This window comes from Rhinolophus ferrumequinum, chromosome 15, assembly GCF_004115265.2.
Source record: "Rhinolophus ferrumequinum isolate MPI-CBG mRhiFer1 chromosome 15, mRhiFer1_v1.p, whole genome shotgun sequence".
Classification (NCBI taxonomy): Eukaryota; Metazoa; Chordata; class Mammalia; order Chiroptera; family Rhinolophidae; genus Rhinolophus; species Rhinolophus ferrumequinum.
This window is the reverse complement of record NC_046298.1, coordinates 30341224-30353684: the sequence shown is the minus strand read 5'-3', so window position 1 is coordinate 30353684 and position 12461 is coordinate 30341224. Positions and strand designations below refer to the sequence as shown.

Genomic DNA, 12461 nt, shown 5'->3' with positions numbered 1-12461 from the left:
CCTGGGGCAGTGACAAATCAGAACTTCATCAGGAGCAGTGAGTGCAGGCTTCTGAAGGTGCGTGATGACACAGAGCCCTCGGCCACCAGCACGCTGCATGTCGGGAAGTGCACTCCTTGGAACCGAGCAGCCTCTTCTCATGGAAACGATGCTACAGAGGGTGGCCGCCCAGGCCCTCCTGGTGTGGGCAGATAAACTGTGTCACGGGAGCCCCCTTTGCCATGGAGCCTGCACAAGGGCCACATGGTGCGAGAGGGGACAGTGTTCGTGCCCTTTGCTGGCACTTTGGTGGGGCTAGTGACAACATCTAAGAACATCTGGAGGCGCCTCTAACACTCTCCCAAGCTCTTGAGGCCATTCCTTTGCGACTCCTTTAACTTGGTGCAGGAGGAAGTGGTGTTTTTTTTAAAAGAATACTGGTCAATCCAAATACACATTTAAGTGGAAGGCTTTGGAGGCCACGAGGAAGAGCTGTTTGTGGTGATGCATGAAGGTGGGGTGATGCATGAAGGTGGACCCAGGCATAGATTAGGGAAGCTGACGTCAGCAACAGATGCCCTTTTGTTACAGAAGTCAGAAACTCTAGAATAACCTCAAGACCCCCTCTCCACCTACCATACCACCCCTGTACCTCATGGCAGTGTGTTTCAAGAAACAAAGGAAGGGCACACGGTGGCCATTTAGAAGGAGGGGCAACCTGTGGCCAGAGTTGGACCATTTTCAAGTTCAGAGTCCGAGCAACACGACACATCTTTACATTTGGACCCGCCGAGCTCCCCCTAGCCCCTGGCAAACCCTGCCTAGCAGAAACGGATTTCCAACTGGAACGAGAAGCATCCGTGCTTTTACGTAGACAGAAACAGGAGGGGGGACCCAACCATGTGGTTTACCATCATGTTTCTCATTGAAATAGGAACAATCCTTTCAGCAGGGTGAGAAATTTCCGTCTGCAGAGCATTTGCTGCTAAAACTGTGTTCCTTCCCACCTCTGGCCATCACTCACCTTCATCCAGGTTGCCGATCACAGCCTGCTTCTTCAGGAAGTCATTGCACAGCTTCTTGCTCAGACCAAACGCCAGCATGTTGTGCGTGAACGTGCTGGGGGGAAAAATACCCATGAGCTAGCACCCCTCCTGCCTCCCTGGGGAGAGGGAACCGGGACCCAGGCCCTTCTCTCCCGGAGGCCCAACATGCAGGCCACCTGAAATAGTCAGACAAAAGTCAAAACAAATCTTCCCTTCTTCAGCCAGACGACAACACTCTCTGTGAAACTGCCCGCCACCAGGTGAGCTGACAGGATGAATTAGGAACTGGAATCCAGGCCAACTGTCATCAATCGTACGCTTTTGAGCTGCTTAGGACCATACAGTTGTGCTGACATTGTGTCACGGATGTGTGACATCGTGAGGGGTGGCGCTCCCCTCACAGAGCCCCCAGATAGAAGTATCTACCTCAGCCAGTGGTCTCCTCCTCCCCAAGTCTGGGTGTCAGTGTCAGCACCTCACTCTGCCCTGCTTTCTCATTCCATGGATGACTCGGTGTGGGAGAGGCACGGGTTCAGCCCCCAGCGCTCTTACCCCAGTTGCCCGAAGGTAATGTTCTCGTTGAACCTCAGGCTGTCATCACGCTCCTCCTGGGTCATGTGGCACCACTTCTCCCTGGAAGCACAGGAGGTGACAGGAGAGGGTGTTCAGAGTGCCGTTGCGTGCCCAGCTACTTACCCCTCCCCTGCTCGGACCTACAGGGGTCAGGGGCACCCAAGGGTAGCCTCCCTGATGTAGGAGCTGCTCACTTTGCTTTTACACAAAGTCTGCCAGAGTTCTGACACTCTGCCTGAGGGGCGCGAAGTACAAACTTATTTATATCATCCTTCCTGAGATGAGAAGATCCAAAAGCCTATGTGCTTTCTACTGAGCGGAGATGACATGTGCTTAGTAGCTGCCTAGAACATTCTCTAGGAGACAAGAACGCCATCCCCCATGTTTTTCTCTACATTCAAGGATGGGAAGTCATGGCCCCAGTTTAAGGTGGAGAGACACGCAGAGGAAAGGACCCTGCCGCTTCCTGTGGGGAGTGGGCATCCAGACCCTGTCGAGACTTGAGCTATGTCTCCATGCCTCACCGGCTTTGGTGGCTCTACCCTGCCAGTGAGGGGATGGCCCGCTGTGGGAGGCAGTGCCCACAGGCTCTCCTGCCGGGAGGCCCAGGGAACAGGGAGGCTGGAAGGCTTCTGTCACCCACACTGTCTGGTCGGGCAGCCTCGGCTCTGCCGAGTGTCACCTTCTTCCGCTTGGTTTCCTCACAAATGATGCTGACTCTCCATGCCCCTCCCAGAGTGCGTGGACCAGACCCACAGTTTTCCCCACAGGGAATTGTGACCTGTGCCCACCAGGAAGACAGCACAAAGCCTCTAACACAAAGTGTGAAACCCCAATGAGAAAGGAACTCGGTTTGTGTGCGTGGCTTCACGGGTGGAACTCTGGAGAATGAAACTGCCTGCCTGTTCTCTGTGGAGGAATATTAGTGAGCACAAGATTTGGGGAAGCAGATGTTCTTCCGAGTGATACTAATTCAGTGCCCCTCCATGAAAGACGTCTCTCCCTCCCCTCATGGCAGAGCATCTTTGTCCCAGAGGAACGGGGGACTGCCCCACTCCTGCACTGTTCCACCACCGGTGTCCCCCAGGGTAAAGAACATGACATGTCTATCTGAGAAGTGTGATACCTGCGGGAGATGCAGATGGTGAGGAAAAGCTCATTTTAGCCTACTGCCCCTTAAAAATTAAACTCTGGATGACGCGTCTGATTAAAACAAGGTTAAGAGAAAGACCAAAGGAAAGGGAGAGAGGAGGTAGCAGGAGGGACGAGGGCTCAGGATAACGGAGAAGCCAGAGGAAGAGAAACAGAACCAAGGGCATCAACACTTCACCTCTCCACCCTCCTGGCCCAGGGAGGCCACTGGTGCTGCCACAGCTCGGCGAGAAGCCACCAAGGGCCCGACAGAGGCAAGGGGCCGTGCAGCTCCAGTCTCCTCATGCCGATGACAGGACACCCATGAAGGTCCCCAGAATAATCTTCTGGGTCCTGTGCTGATCCCTGCCCATCCTCTTTCCCACAGTGGCCACGCTTACGACTGTCCAGGCATAGACCCCCCCATCCCCACCAGGCCCACTGTGTACAGTTGTGCAGGGTACAGACTGCACAAGCCCAGATCGCGCGGGAATGGCTCTCTTAGAATCATGCAGCACAGCCGCCCTGACCTCCATCCCTCCTGACCCGGACAAAGAGGTGACTCTTTTCGGTGGTTAGGAGTAGAACGGGGACATTTAATGGGATCTCTGAAGAAAGAGGTGGAAGCTCATTAGCAATGAGCAGATCAGGTGATGCTTACAATGAAATCAATTCCTCTAAACTGAATCGAACACCCAATGCCAGTTGAGATGTAATACTGCACAAAGGGTGGAACGTGTGTCTACAGTGCTGCAGTGGGAATTGGGACGTGACCCACAGCCTGCAGAAAGGGAAGCCTCTGCAGTGGAGCCGTCTCTGCCTCTGAGAACAGAGAGGACGGCAATGGCATGGTCGGCAGAGTTTACTGAAGAGGGAAAATACTGTCGGTGGCATGAGGTTGCCCTGGACTCAGAGCCACACTTCCTGCCCCCAGTCTCGAAGCAACCCTTGCCCCTCTTTCCAGGGGAGGCCTGGGGCATGTCTGGGTGTCCCCGGGGCAGGTCCAAGATGTGCGTGGTCAGACCACATCTGCTCCGGGGAGAAGGCCTCTGAGGCCCAGAGGCCGGCCTGCACGCGCCAGCTCAGCACCGGCCGGCTCGGGGACCATAATGCTCCCACCCTCTTGGGCCTGGCTGTGGTGCTCAGAAGCATTGCTCCGGGAAGGCTGGTTAATCACACTCACACAGAGATATGGTGGGAACTCCGGGGCTTTCTATTAAAGGAGATACCGGTTATACCTAAATGCTCCTTTTAGAGCCATCATAAGGCTGCATAAGAAACAAGATTTCTCATAAAACAATAAGCATTAAAAATATATCACTGATTACAGCATGCTTTGGGAAATTTCCATGGGGAAAAAAAAATCACTGTATCAGAAATGATAGTTTGAATAGGTCTTGAACTCTAAAAATATATTATAAAAGATAGCTAACAAATACAAAGTCCAAACAATTCAAGTCAGACCCCTCACACACAGGCTCCCTGTCAGGCTGGGAAAGAGACAGCCACTGTCCATTCTCCGTGACGCCTCCGATTTGTTACTGTGGGTCTGACGGGCCCCTGCACACCTCTGAGCATGTGACCAGACAGACAGATCCTCTGCACCCGGCCACGACTTCCGAGCTGGGATTCCGAGCGAGCGTGACACAAGTGAAGTCGTGGGTGTGGTTTCAAGGTCTGCCTGGAAGGGGCCGGCAGAAAGCTTAGTTCCCTCAAAATTGGAGCCGACTTTCTGGACTTCACTGCTCTCTCCTCTCTGAACTCCCACTGGGCCTTCTGGGAGGTCTCGGGGTGCCTTATTTGCTTCCTGTCTATTTTGGGGTGCTCTGTGCTTGGCGAGCTCTCACTGGCACCAGCCTGTCCCAGCGCTGGGCTTGCCTCCCAGGAGTGCCCTCACTGCCAGCAGCCAGCGCTGAGTGGCACCTGGGTCTGGGCTCTGCCCTCCCCGCCCTGAGGTGGCCCTGGAAGGGACCCCCCAGCACTGTAACATGAACAAAGTCACGTGGACACACACCTCTTCTTCTCCTCCTCTCCAGCATCCCCTCTGGAGCGGCAGCAGAAACAGGTCAACAGAGGAACATGTCAAAGTCATGCAAGATATGTGAATGGAAAAAGAGAACAAGCGAAAGAAGGAGGGTTATTACAGGCAGAAACGGAGAAGGACAGAGAGCGACAGGGTATTCGAGATCAATCTGTTTCCTAGGAGTTTGAGAGCTCAGCCACAAGAGGAACCCCATTCACCTACAAGCATCTAAGCATTTCCTTCCCTTTCGTTTCCTGGCAGAGCATAGAGTTCTCTCTCTTGAGTCCTCGGGAAGAGTGTCAGTGTCCCCCCCACCTGCACCCTCTGCCCCCCCAGAAAATGCAGCCACAGCAGATTGCTGTGGGGTACAGGCAGGCCATCGTGCCCCCACTAGGGTTTAGCTGCCCCCCCGCCCCACCAGACAGATTTCACCTAAGATTGCCCCATGTGCTAGTGGACTGAAATCTTAAACAGCAGATCTGCTGTCTCTCCTGCCAGGGAGGAAGGGGTCTCCCCGGTATTAGAGACGAGGGGATCCATCTTGTTAATGAGGAGAGGTTCAGAGGCGTCACAGCCCCAGGACTGGCGGGGCCGATAAGAGGGCCCAGGACTGGGAGGGCTGCTCCCGTCCTGCCCGGCACTGTGTGCCCGCGGGAGGCGGCCTTAGTTCGCTGTGGCCAGAGAGAGAACTGAGCGCCAGCCCCACAGCATCAGTGCCCGCCCCTCACAGCCGCCGCGTGCTCTGCGAAATGCTTCACCAAAGGGGTCTTCTGAAGTGGCAAGGCCACCCTCAGCGAAGCTGGAGAGGTCTGTTCAGGCTGCAGACCAGAGGAGTAAGTTGAAAGCAGCAATTGCATTTCTCCGGATATTAGAGCAAAGTCTGGGGGTGGCGGCCAGCCCTGCACCCCAGGATCCTGTGGCAGTGGTTCGTGCTCAGGATTCCGACTTCTTACAGGGAATAGGGAGAGTGGGTCTGAGCGGTTTCATTCAGTGGGAGTCTGCATTTCTCAGGAGGGTCGGATCAAGTCATGCCAGAGCCCAGGACAGGAAGCGTTCATGCAAGCTGACGACCCCCACCCCCCCATGAAGCTGTGCGCCCCGGGCCCTTCAGGCAGCTTGCAGGGCACTGCGCCAGACAGGGTTGAAGGAGAAACACAGACACATGGACTCAGCCGTTCTTCTGCTCTCCTCTTCAGAAATAGGAAGAGAAAGTTCTCCCGGGTCCTCTTTCCCGAAGAAAGCAGGCCCGGACTTTGCTCCTACCTGGTCGTGGGGGACCGCTTTCTCCTCTCACAGTGGACAGCATCGAAAAAGGCCGCATTCCAGAACCTCAGCGTGTGCCTGCGAGACGGAGACACACGTCAGTTCTCTCCAAGCGAGGTGGGAGAGGCAGCTCTCGGCCCCCTGAGGGATGAGGAACCTGGTCTTCCTGCCACATCTGGATGAGCTTCTAAAAGCCCCATGGAGGTAGGGCTGAGAAAAGGAGCACAGGCCTTTATCCTCAGTCAGGTGCCTCCTGGGGTCCCTGGCCAAGCATCATGAGCGCAGCTCCTCATCTCTCCTGGGGGGAGAGAGCCTAACAGCTGAAGAGCAGCCAGGAAGGTGAGAGATGGAGCTGGGTGACCCTGGATTCTTCAGGTCAAAACTGAAGCTGCCACAGGCGGGATGCAGACGGAGGCCGTTTCCTGCTTCTCCATCTCCCATTGAGGCTCCCAAGAGAAAGCAAGGGGCTCGGGGAGACCTGCTTTTCTAGAGCAAGTGCTAGGAAAATAAACGGGAACCTGGCAGGGACAAGGCACGTGCAGAGGGCAAGCATGTTTATAGGGACATGCAGGAAGATACATGCCTTTTAAAGATCAGGGGTCAGCAAACTACCGATTTGGTGGGTGGGCCTAATCCAGCCACTGGCTGTTTGTGTCAGTCAAGGCTTATAGGAACACAGCCCCGCCCATTCACTTACATATTGTCTAATAACAGAGTTGGATGGATGCCTGCAAAGCTTAAAACAGTCATCACCCGGCCCTTTAGGGTTGCTGTCCTGTTGCAGATGATTTGACGGCCCCCAAATCAAGGCCCAGAGGGCCTGAGCTAAAATCACTGGATAGGAGTGATAGGGGCCGGTCAGCTTTCCCTTCGGCTTCCTTCTTCTTGCACCTGGCCCAGCTCAGGTGGAGCCTCTGCACAGAGGTTCCTGGACAGCTCCAGCTCAGCCCTCCCTGGCCACATTCCTCACATGGCCCTGGTTTTGTTGCAGCCAAGTTCTCCCAGGGCTAGACTGTGATCTTTGAGGGAGGAGTACATCTGACTCCCTTTGGGTTCCAGGGGCTAGTCCAGAGCCTGCTATGACTAAATAAATATGATGATGGAGAGGCTCTGGAGGGATTACAGCTGCACAAGCGTCATCCACAGAGTAAGATTTCCCCTGGCCACTGGCCTCTCACTTTCACCACGACCTTCATGTAAATAACATAGCTTTCTGGGGCTATGATTCACATAACTCTAACATTCTCTCCTGTAAAGTATGCAATTCCGTGGTTTTTTAGCATATTCACAGAGTTGTGCAACCATCACCACTACTTCCAAGACATTCTCATCACCCCATAAAGAAACCCCGCACACGGGCAGTCACTCCTCATTCCCCGTTCCCCCAGTCCCTGGCAACCACTAATCTACTCTGTCTCCAGGGATTTGGCTATCCTGAACATTTTATATAAATGGAGTCATACACTATGTGGTCTCTGGGTCTGGCTTCTGTCACTTAGCAAAATGTGTTCCAGGTCCACCCACGCCGGAGCCTGCGTCAGTGCCTCGTTCCTTTATATGGCCGGATAATATTCCGCCGTGGGAATATATCACCTTTCGTGCATCCATACATCAAATGCACACATAGATGGACATTCAGGTTGTGCCCGCCTTTTGGCTCTAAGGAGGAATGCTATTATGAAGATAAGTGCACACGTCGTTGCTTGAGTATTCGTTTCCAAGTCTTTCAAGTACATTCGTAGAGTAGAAGTGCTATGTCATAGGGTAACTCTACGTGTCACCTTCCGAGGAACTGCCAGGCTGTCTTCCAAAGTGGCTGTCCCACATGACAATCTCACCGGCAGCGTAGGAGGGTTCCAGCATCTCCACAGCCTCACCTGCCCTGGCGATCGCTCACCTGTCCTATTTGGGCTTTCCTAGTGGGTGTGAGTGACCTTGGTTTCTGAGGGAGACCAAGTGTGGTGACTGCTGCCCCACCGCCGCGAGGTGGGTCTTACCAGATGGGCTGCTGCTTCAGGTGCGTGTACAGGTAGATCTTCTCTCCCTTCCTTTCCTCTTCTGGGCTGCAGACAGTCACTGCAGGAAGGGGAGAAAGATTGAGCGTGGTTCTGGGCGCACCCACATGTGGGCACACCCTACGGTGACACTCCCGGCAGCCACCGCTTCTGCCCAGGGGCCACAGAAATGCGTAGTTGAAATTGCACGACAGCTTGTGTCCCACCCCCGGGCAGGAATGATGCTCCTCACACCTGGCGATGAGGACCTTCTGAGGGAGGGATCCCTGAAAGGTTCCCGCACCCCCGGCAATACTTCCCTTCACCTCCCTGGGATGAGGAGCTTAGTTCCTGCATCCTCTCCATAGAGAAGGCGCTCTTCCATGGAAATTCCGTTAGAAAACAGACAGGAGCTGAGAGCAACTAGAAGGTCACCCACGGCAGCACCTTATGCTCCCGTGGAGCCCCAGGACGGTTATGGACCTGCTTGCTGGTGCTGCCGGTTAAGGAGGCCTGGTTTAAGAGCCCCGAGGAGACCTGGGTTACTGGGACTGGATGGCCAGGAGGACTCACCAGTCTTCTGCTGCTTGTCCTTGGGCTTGCTCTCCTCCTCCCTGGGGAAGAGAAACCAGGCTGTGACACTAGGACCCCCACACTCTCTCAAAGAAACCACCTGACATTGCTGAAACGGGATTCAGTCTCATAAGCAACGTGTACATTTAACATGGTTTCCTCTAAAATATTTCTATTAAGCCAATGCTACATTTGTCAATTGTTGGTCTTGTAGAATTTAGGCTTCTCTATTCCATTTTCTCTGGACCAGAAAAGAAATAAAGCCACGTCACCCGGTTGTAACCAAGCCATCAGAGGTAAAGGCAAGGACCCCAGGGTAGCCGGCGCAGGCACTGGGCCCAGGGCTCTCTTGTTGATGCGCCCCCTTTTCTCTGTGGAAATTTGAGCTCCTACACACCTATTATCGGGATCCTGAATTTCTGTGGGAGGACCACTGTCTTGGGGACAGTGGTTTCTTCTGAGTCGACCTCGTTCCTTTAACACAAGCTCTCACCACAGTTAAAAGAGAAGGGAGGGTTTGTAATTTCCCTCCTGCCAACTGACAATTTCCATATGCTCCTTATCTGTTCTAGAAAACATGGACTCCCAGGGGACATCCCTGAATGTCAGCAAATGGAATGGCATTTGGAAACCCTAGAAAACTCGGTGGGGGGTGGGGGTGGGCAAGGAGTCAAGCTGGGCCGGCAGCTGTGCTTCTCGGGAGCGGCTCTGGGGCCCCCACCGATCACCAAGCGTGGACAGATTCTTCCATTACCAGGCCAATGCCTCCTCGTCCCTTTGGGCTTAATAGGCCTCTGCGGGTTGTCACGCCTGTGTGCCTGTCCGTCTGCACAGACACACTGGCATGCACACGAGGGGACACTTACTCATTTTTCCTGACCAGAGGTGCCTTGAGCTTGGTCTCCAGCCCCCCGAAGAAACCCTTGACGTTCTCCGTCTTGGCCGATGTGTTCTTCAGCAGCCGCTCGGCAATGTCCTTCTTCTCCGCTAACCAGCTGTTGGCGGATTTCAAGTAGGAGTCAATGCTCCCTGCGGGCTTCTCCTTGGATTCTGAGGGGAGCAGGTGCGGTTTACCTAGAGACGGGGGGGAAAGAGAGCAGGGATAAGAACCGGACTGTGTGGGAGCAACAACTGAGGGTGGAAAGGAACGCCTGCTAGCTGCTGGAGCTGCTCTGGGGTGGTGGGAAGGCCTCCTTCTGCAACTGCCAGAAATGGCAGCATGAAGCCAAAGGCTCGCTCAGAGGTGCCCAGGAGAAGATGGGGGCCTGGGGGCCTTCTCTCTCAGGGTTGTAACTAAGTACTGACGGTGTCTGAGAAGTCAGCCAGGTGCCACAAGGGCTAAAGAAGAAATACATGAGGATCCAGCCCCAAAGAAGCATACAGTCCAGAAAGGAGATGAGCAAGGCACACACAGAGCAAGAGCATAAGATAAAAAGCCAATCATGTGGTAGTGCAGCCAAGGGTTAGAGGGCAACAGAAGAATCTTTCCTTATGGTGGGAGGAAGCGTGCAGACTCCAGGCAGGCTTGATGGCACCTGGATGGGACCTGCAGCAGGAGAGTGCTGGACCAGGGAGATGGCGGGAGGAGGGTATCCTGGGAGAATGGGAGGAGGGCATCCTGGGAGAAGGAGGGGTGTGAGTGGAGGCAACACAAGGAATGCCCCTTTCTAAGTGCAGTGCATGGACGGACTTTCAGGCCAAGGCGTCCCTTATAGGCTAAAGTGCCTTCTACAAGCCAAGGAGCCCCCTACAGGTCAAATCACCCCCTTATAGGTCAAGGCACCCCCTACAGGTCATAGGTGTCCCCCTCAGGCAAGACGTCCCTTACAGGTAAAAGTGCTCTCTACAGGTCAAGGTGCCCAGTATCTCCTACCGTGTTTCCCTGAAAATAAGACTTAGCTGGACAATCAGCTTTAATGCGTCTTTTGGAGCAAAAATTAATATAAGACCCGGTCTTATTTTACTATAACATAAAACCAGGTCTTATACAATATAATATAATATAATATAATATAATATAATATAATATAATATAATACAGGGTCTTATATTAATTTTTGCTCCAAAAGACGCATTAGAGCTGATTGTCCAGCTAGGTCTTATTTTCGGGGAAACACGGTAATAATTTAAGCTGCTCTGCACAGATCTGACTCAGACAAGCAGCGTCTAGATGTTCTTTGAGAAGGAGGAGCCACATGTCGGCTGAGGGGTTCCCATCTGACCCAAAGTCAGCGGATGAACAGCCTGGCCGAGCTAAGGCTGTCAGACCAGCTATTGCCAACAGAACAGGGGGCCGTGGAGGGGATGGGCTGCTGGGAGAAGGACAGGAGGAAGCCAAGTTGCAGAAGATGGGGATACACCAGAGGAGCGAACCCGTGGGTCCTGGGGGAGGGTGGAAAGGGAGGCCGGTGCCAGCACTGCCCTGACCCAGCTCTACTCCATGGGCAGGCACCCAGCAACCTTTTTACATTGGCCTGAATGACACTGTTGTAGCAGCTTAACACAGGAGCCCTCAAGCTCCATTGTACCAGAAAGTTCCAATGGAATGAGCCAGAAGAGCTGTCAGTGCCTCAGTGTAAAGAACAATGTGCACTCTTCACTAAGGCACCTCCAGCCCATACCTGGGAATGCTTTCCAGCTGAAAATCTAGACCGTTCCTCTTAGCTCCCTTCAACAGCCAACCTGGTGTCATGTTTTGCTAAAACCTAAAACTGGTGTCCTCATATCCGGGAAGTCCTGTGTCTACCAGGGAACGTCCTGCTGAATGTGTTTATCGTCTCACTGCCTAACAGCAGGGTGGTTTGCTTCGTACCGCGGACAGTCAATGTCTCGACCACGATGTAGACCATGTGGGTCTTCTCCTCCTGTCCGAGGAATCTCACTCCTTGCTCATCCCTTCCTAACATTAGATTTCATTGTTTCCTGGAAGTCTCGTTCAGCTTTGCCTTAATCAGGAAGAAATCCTCATCTGATGCCCTGTTAGAAGCTGACACGTCCTGAGGTTCCAAGCTTGCCCCCCACGTGAGCCACACCCCCGGGCCTTACCGATGTGGTAGTAGGTGAAGCACATGGTCATGAGGTTCTTGGCAGGCCCAAAGTCATCCATCTGGTGACACCTGAAACGAAGAGCAGGGTTGACTGGCTGAAAAGTTGTTCGACCCGATTTTCTCACTGCAAGTTCATGCAACGAGGTCCAAATACTTTACGAACATGTCTACATTAATAGCTCACTCCCCAGATGCTAGCTACATAGGAGAAGCAATAAGAATAATCCCCCTCGATTCAATTAGGTGAACTGCCCACAGGCACATGGCGAAGACTGGGTGTGACTCTGGGCAGGAAGGAGTTCATGGCTGACAGCCTGGCCTCCTTCACTTTCAAGGTCAAACAACCGAGGCCCGGGAAGGTCCTTCTGCACCCAGGAGCAGCGCCAGGACTGGAAGTCGGGCCTCAGGTCTCAGGTCAAAACCAGTGACCCTCCAGCCCCTGCTTCTCAGGAATCAGTGAGTTAGATGGTACAGTCCAGTCAATGGTGCTCAGGCTTGAGCCGCATCAGAATCACCTTGAGGACAGGGGAAGATGTGGATTGCTGGGAATATGTACACCTACCCACCCTAGGTCACTTGCTGAAAATCAAACGATTCTATACCAGAATGTTTCATATACTAAAAAATGTTCTATACATGTAAAGACTTATATCGACTATGTTATATCCTACTTACTATATTATTAGGTTGGTGCAAAAGTAATTGCTGTTTAAAAGGTTAAACATAAGTGCAAAAACTGCAATTACTTTTGCACCAACCTAACACTATCCTGAGATACTCAGTCTCTTCAACTTAGCAAACAAAACAAAACAAAAAAACAGAATGAAAATCT

At 53.1% G+C, this 12461-nt stretch overlaps 1 protein-coding gene across 4 annotated transcripts in view; it reads right to left on the bottom strand.

Moving 5' to 3' along the window:
- KIAA0513 (KIAA0513 ortholog) overlaps nucleotides 1-12461 on the bottom strand; it is a 54946-nt gene that overhangs the window by 5678 nt on the left and 36807 nt on the right. For 3 of the 4 annotated variants that reach the window (XM_033127316.1, XM_033127317.1, XM_033127318.1), the window contains exons 5-12: nucleotides 11628-11698; nucleotides 9449-9656; nucleotides 8583-8623; nucleotides 8013-8091; nucleotides 6016-6093; nucleotides 4744-4773; nucleotides 1578-1658; nucleotides 1004-1098 (exon numbers count right to left, since the gene is read on the bottom strand). In XM_033127316.1, the coding sequence (XP_032983207.1) occupies nucleotides 1004-1098; nucleotides 1578-1658; nucleotides 4744-4773; nucleotides 6016-6093; nucleotides 8013-8091; nucleotides 8583-8623; nucleotides 9449-9656; nucleotides 11628-11698 (683 nt within the window). The remainder of the gene's footprint in view (nucleotides 1-1003; nucleotides 1099-1577; nucleotides 1659-4743; nucleotides 4774-6015; nucleotides 6094-8012; nucleotides 8092-8582; nucleotides 8624-9448; nucleotides 9657-11627; nucleotides 11699-12461) is intronic. The other variant, XM_033127320.1, reaches the window with a different exon arrangement.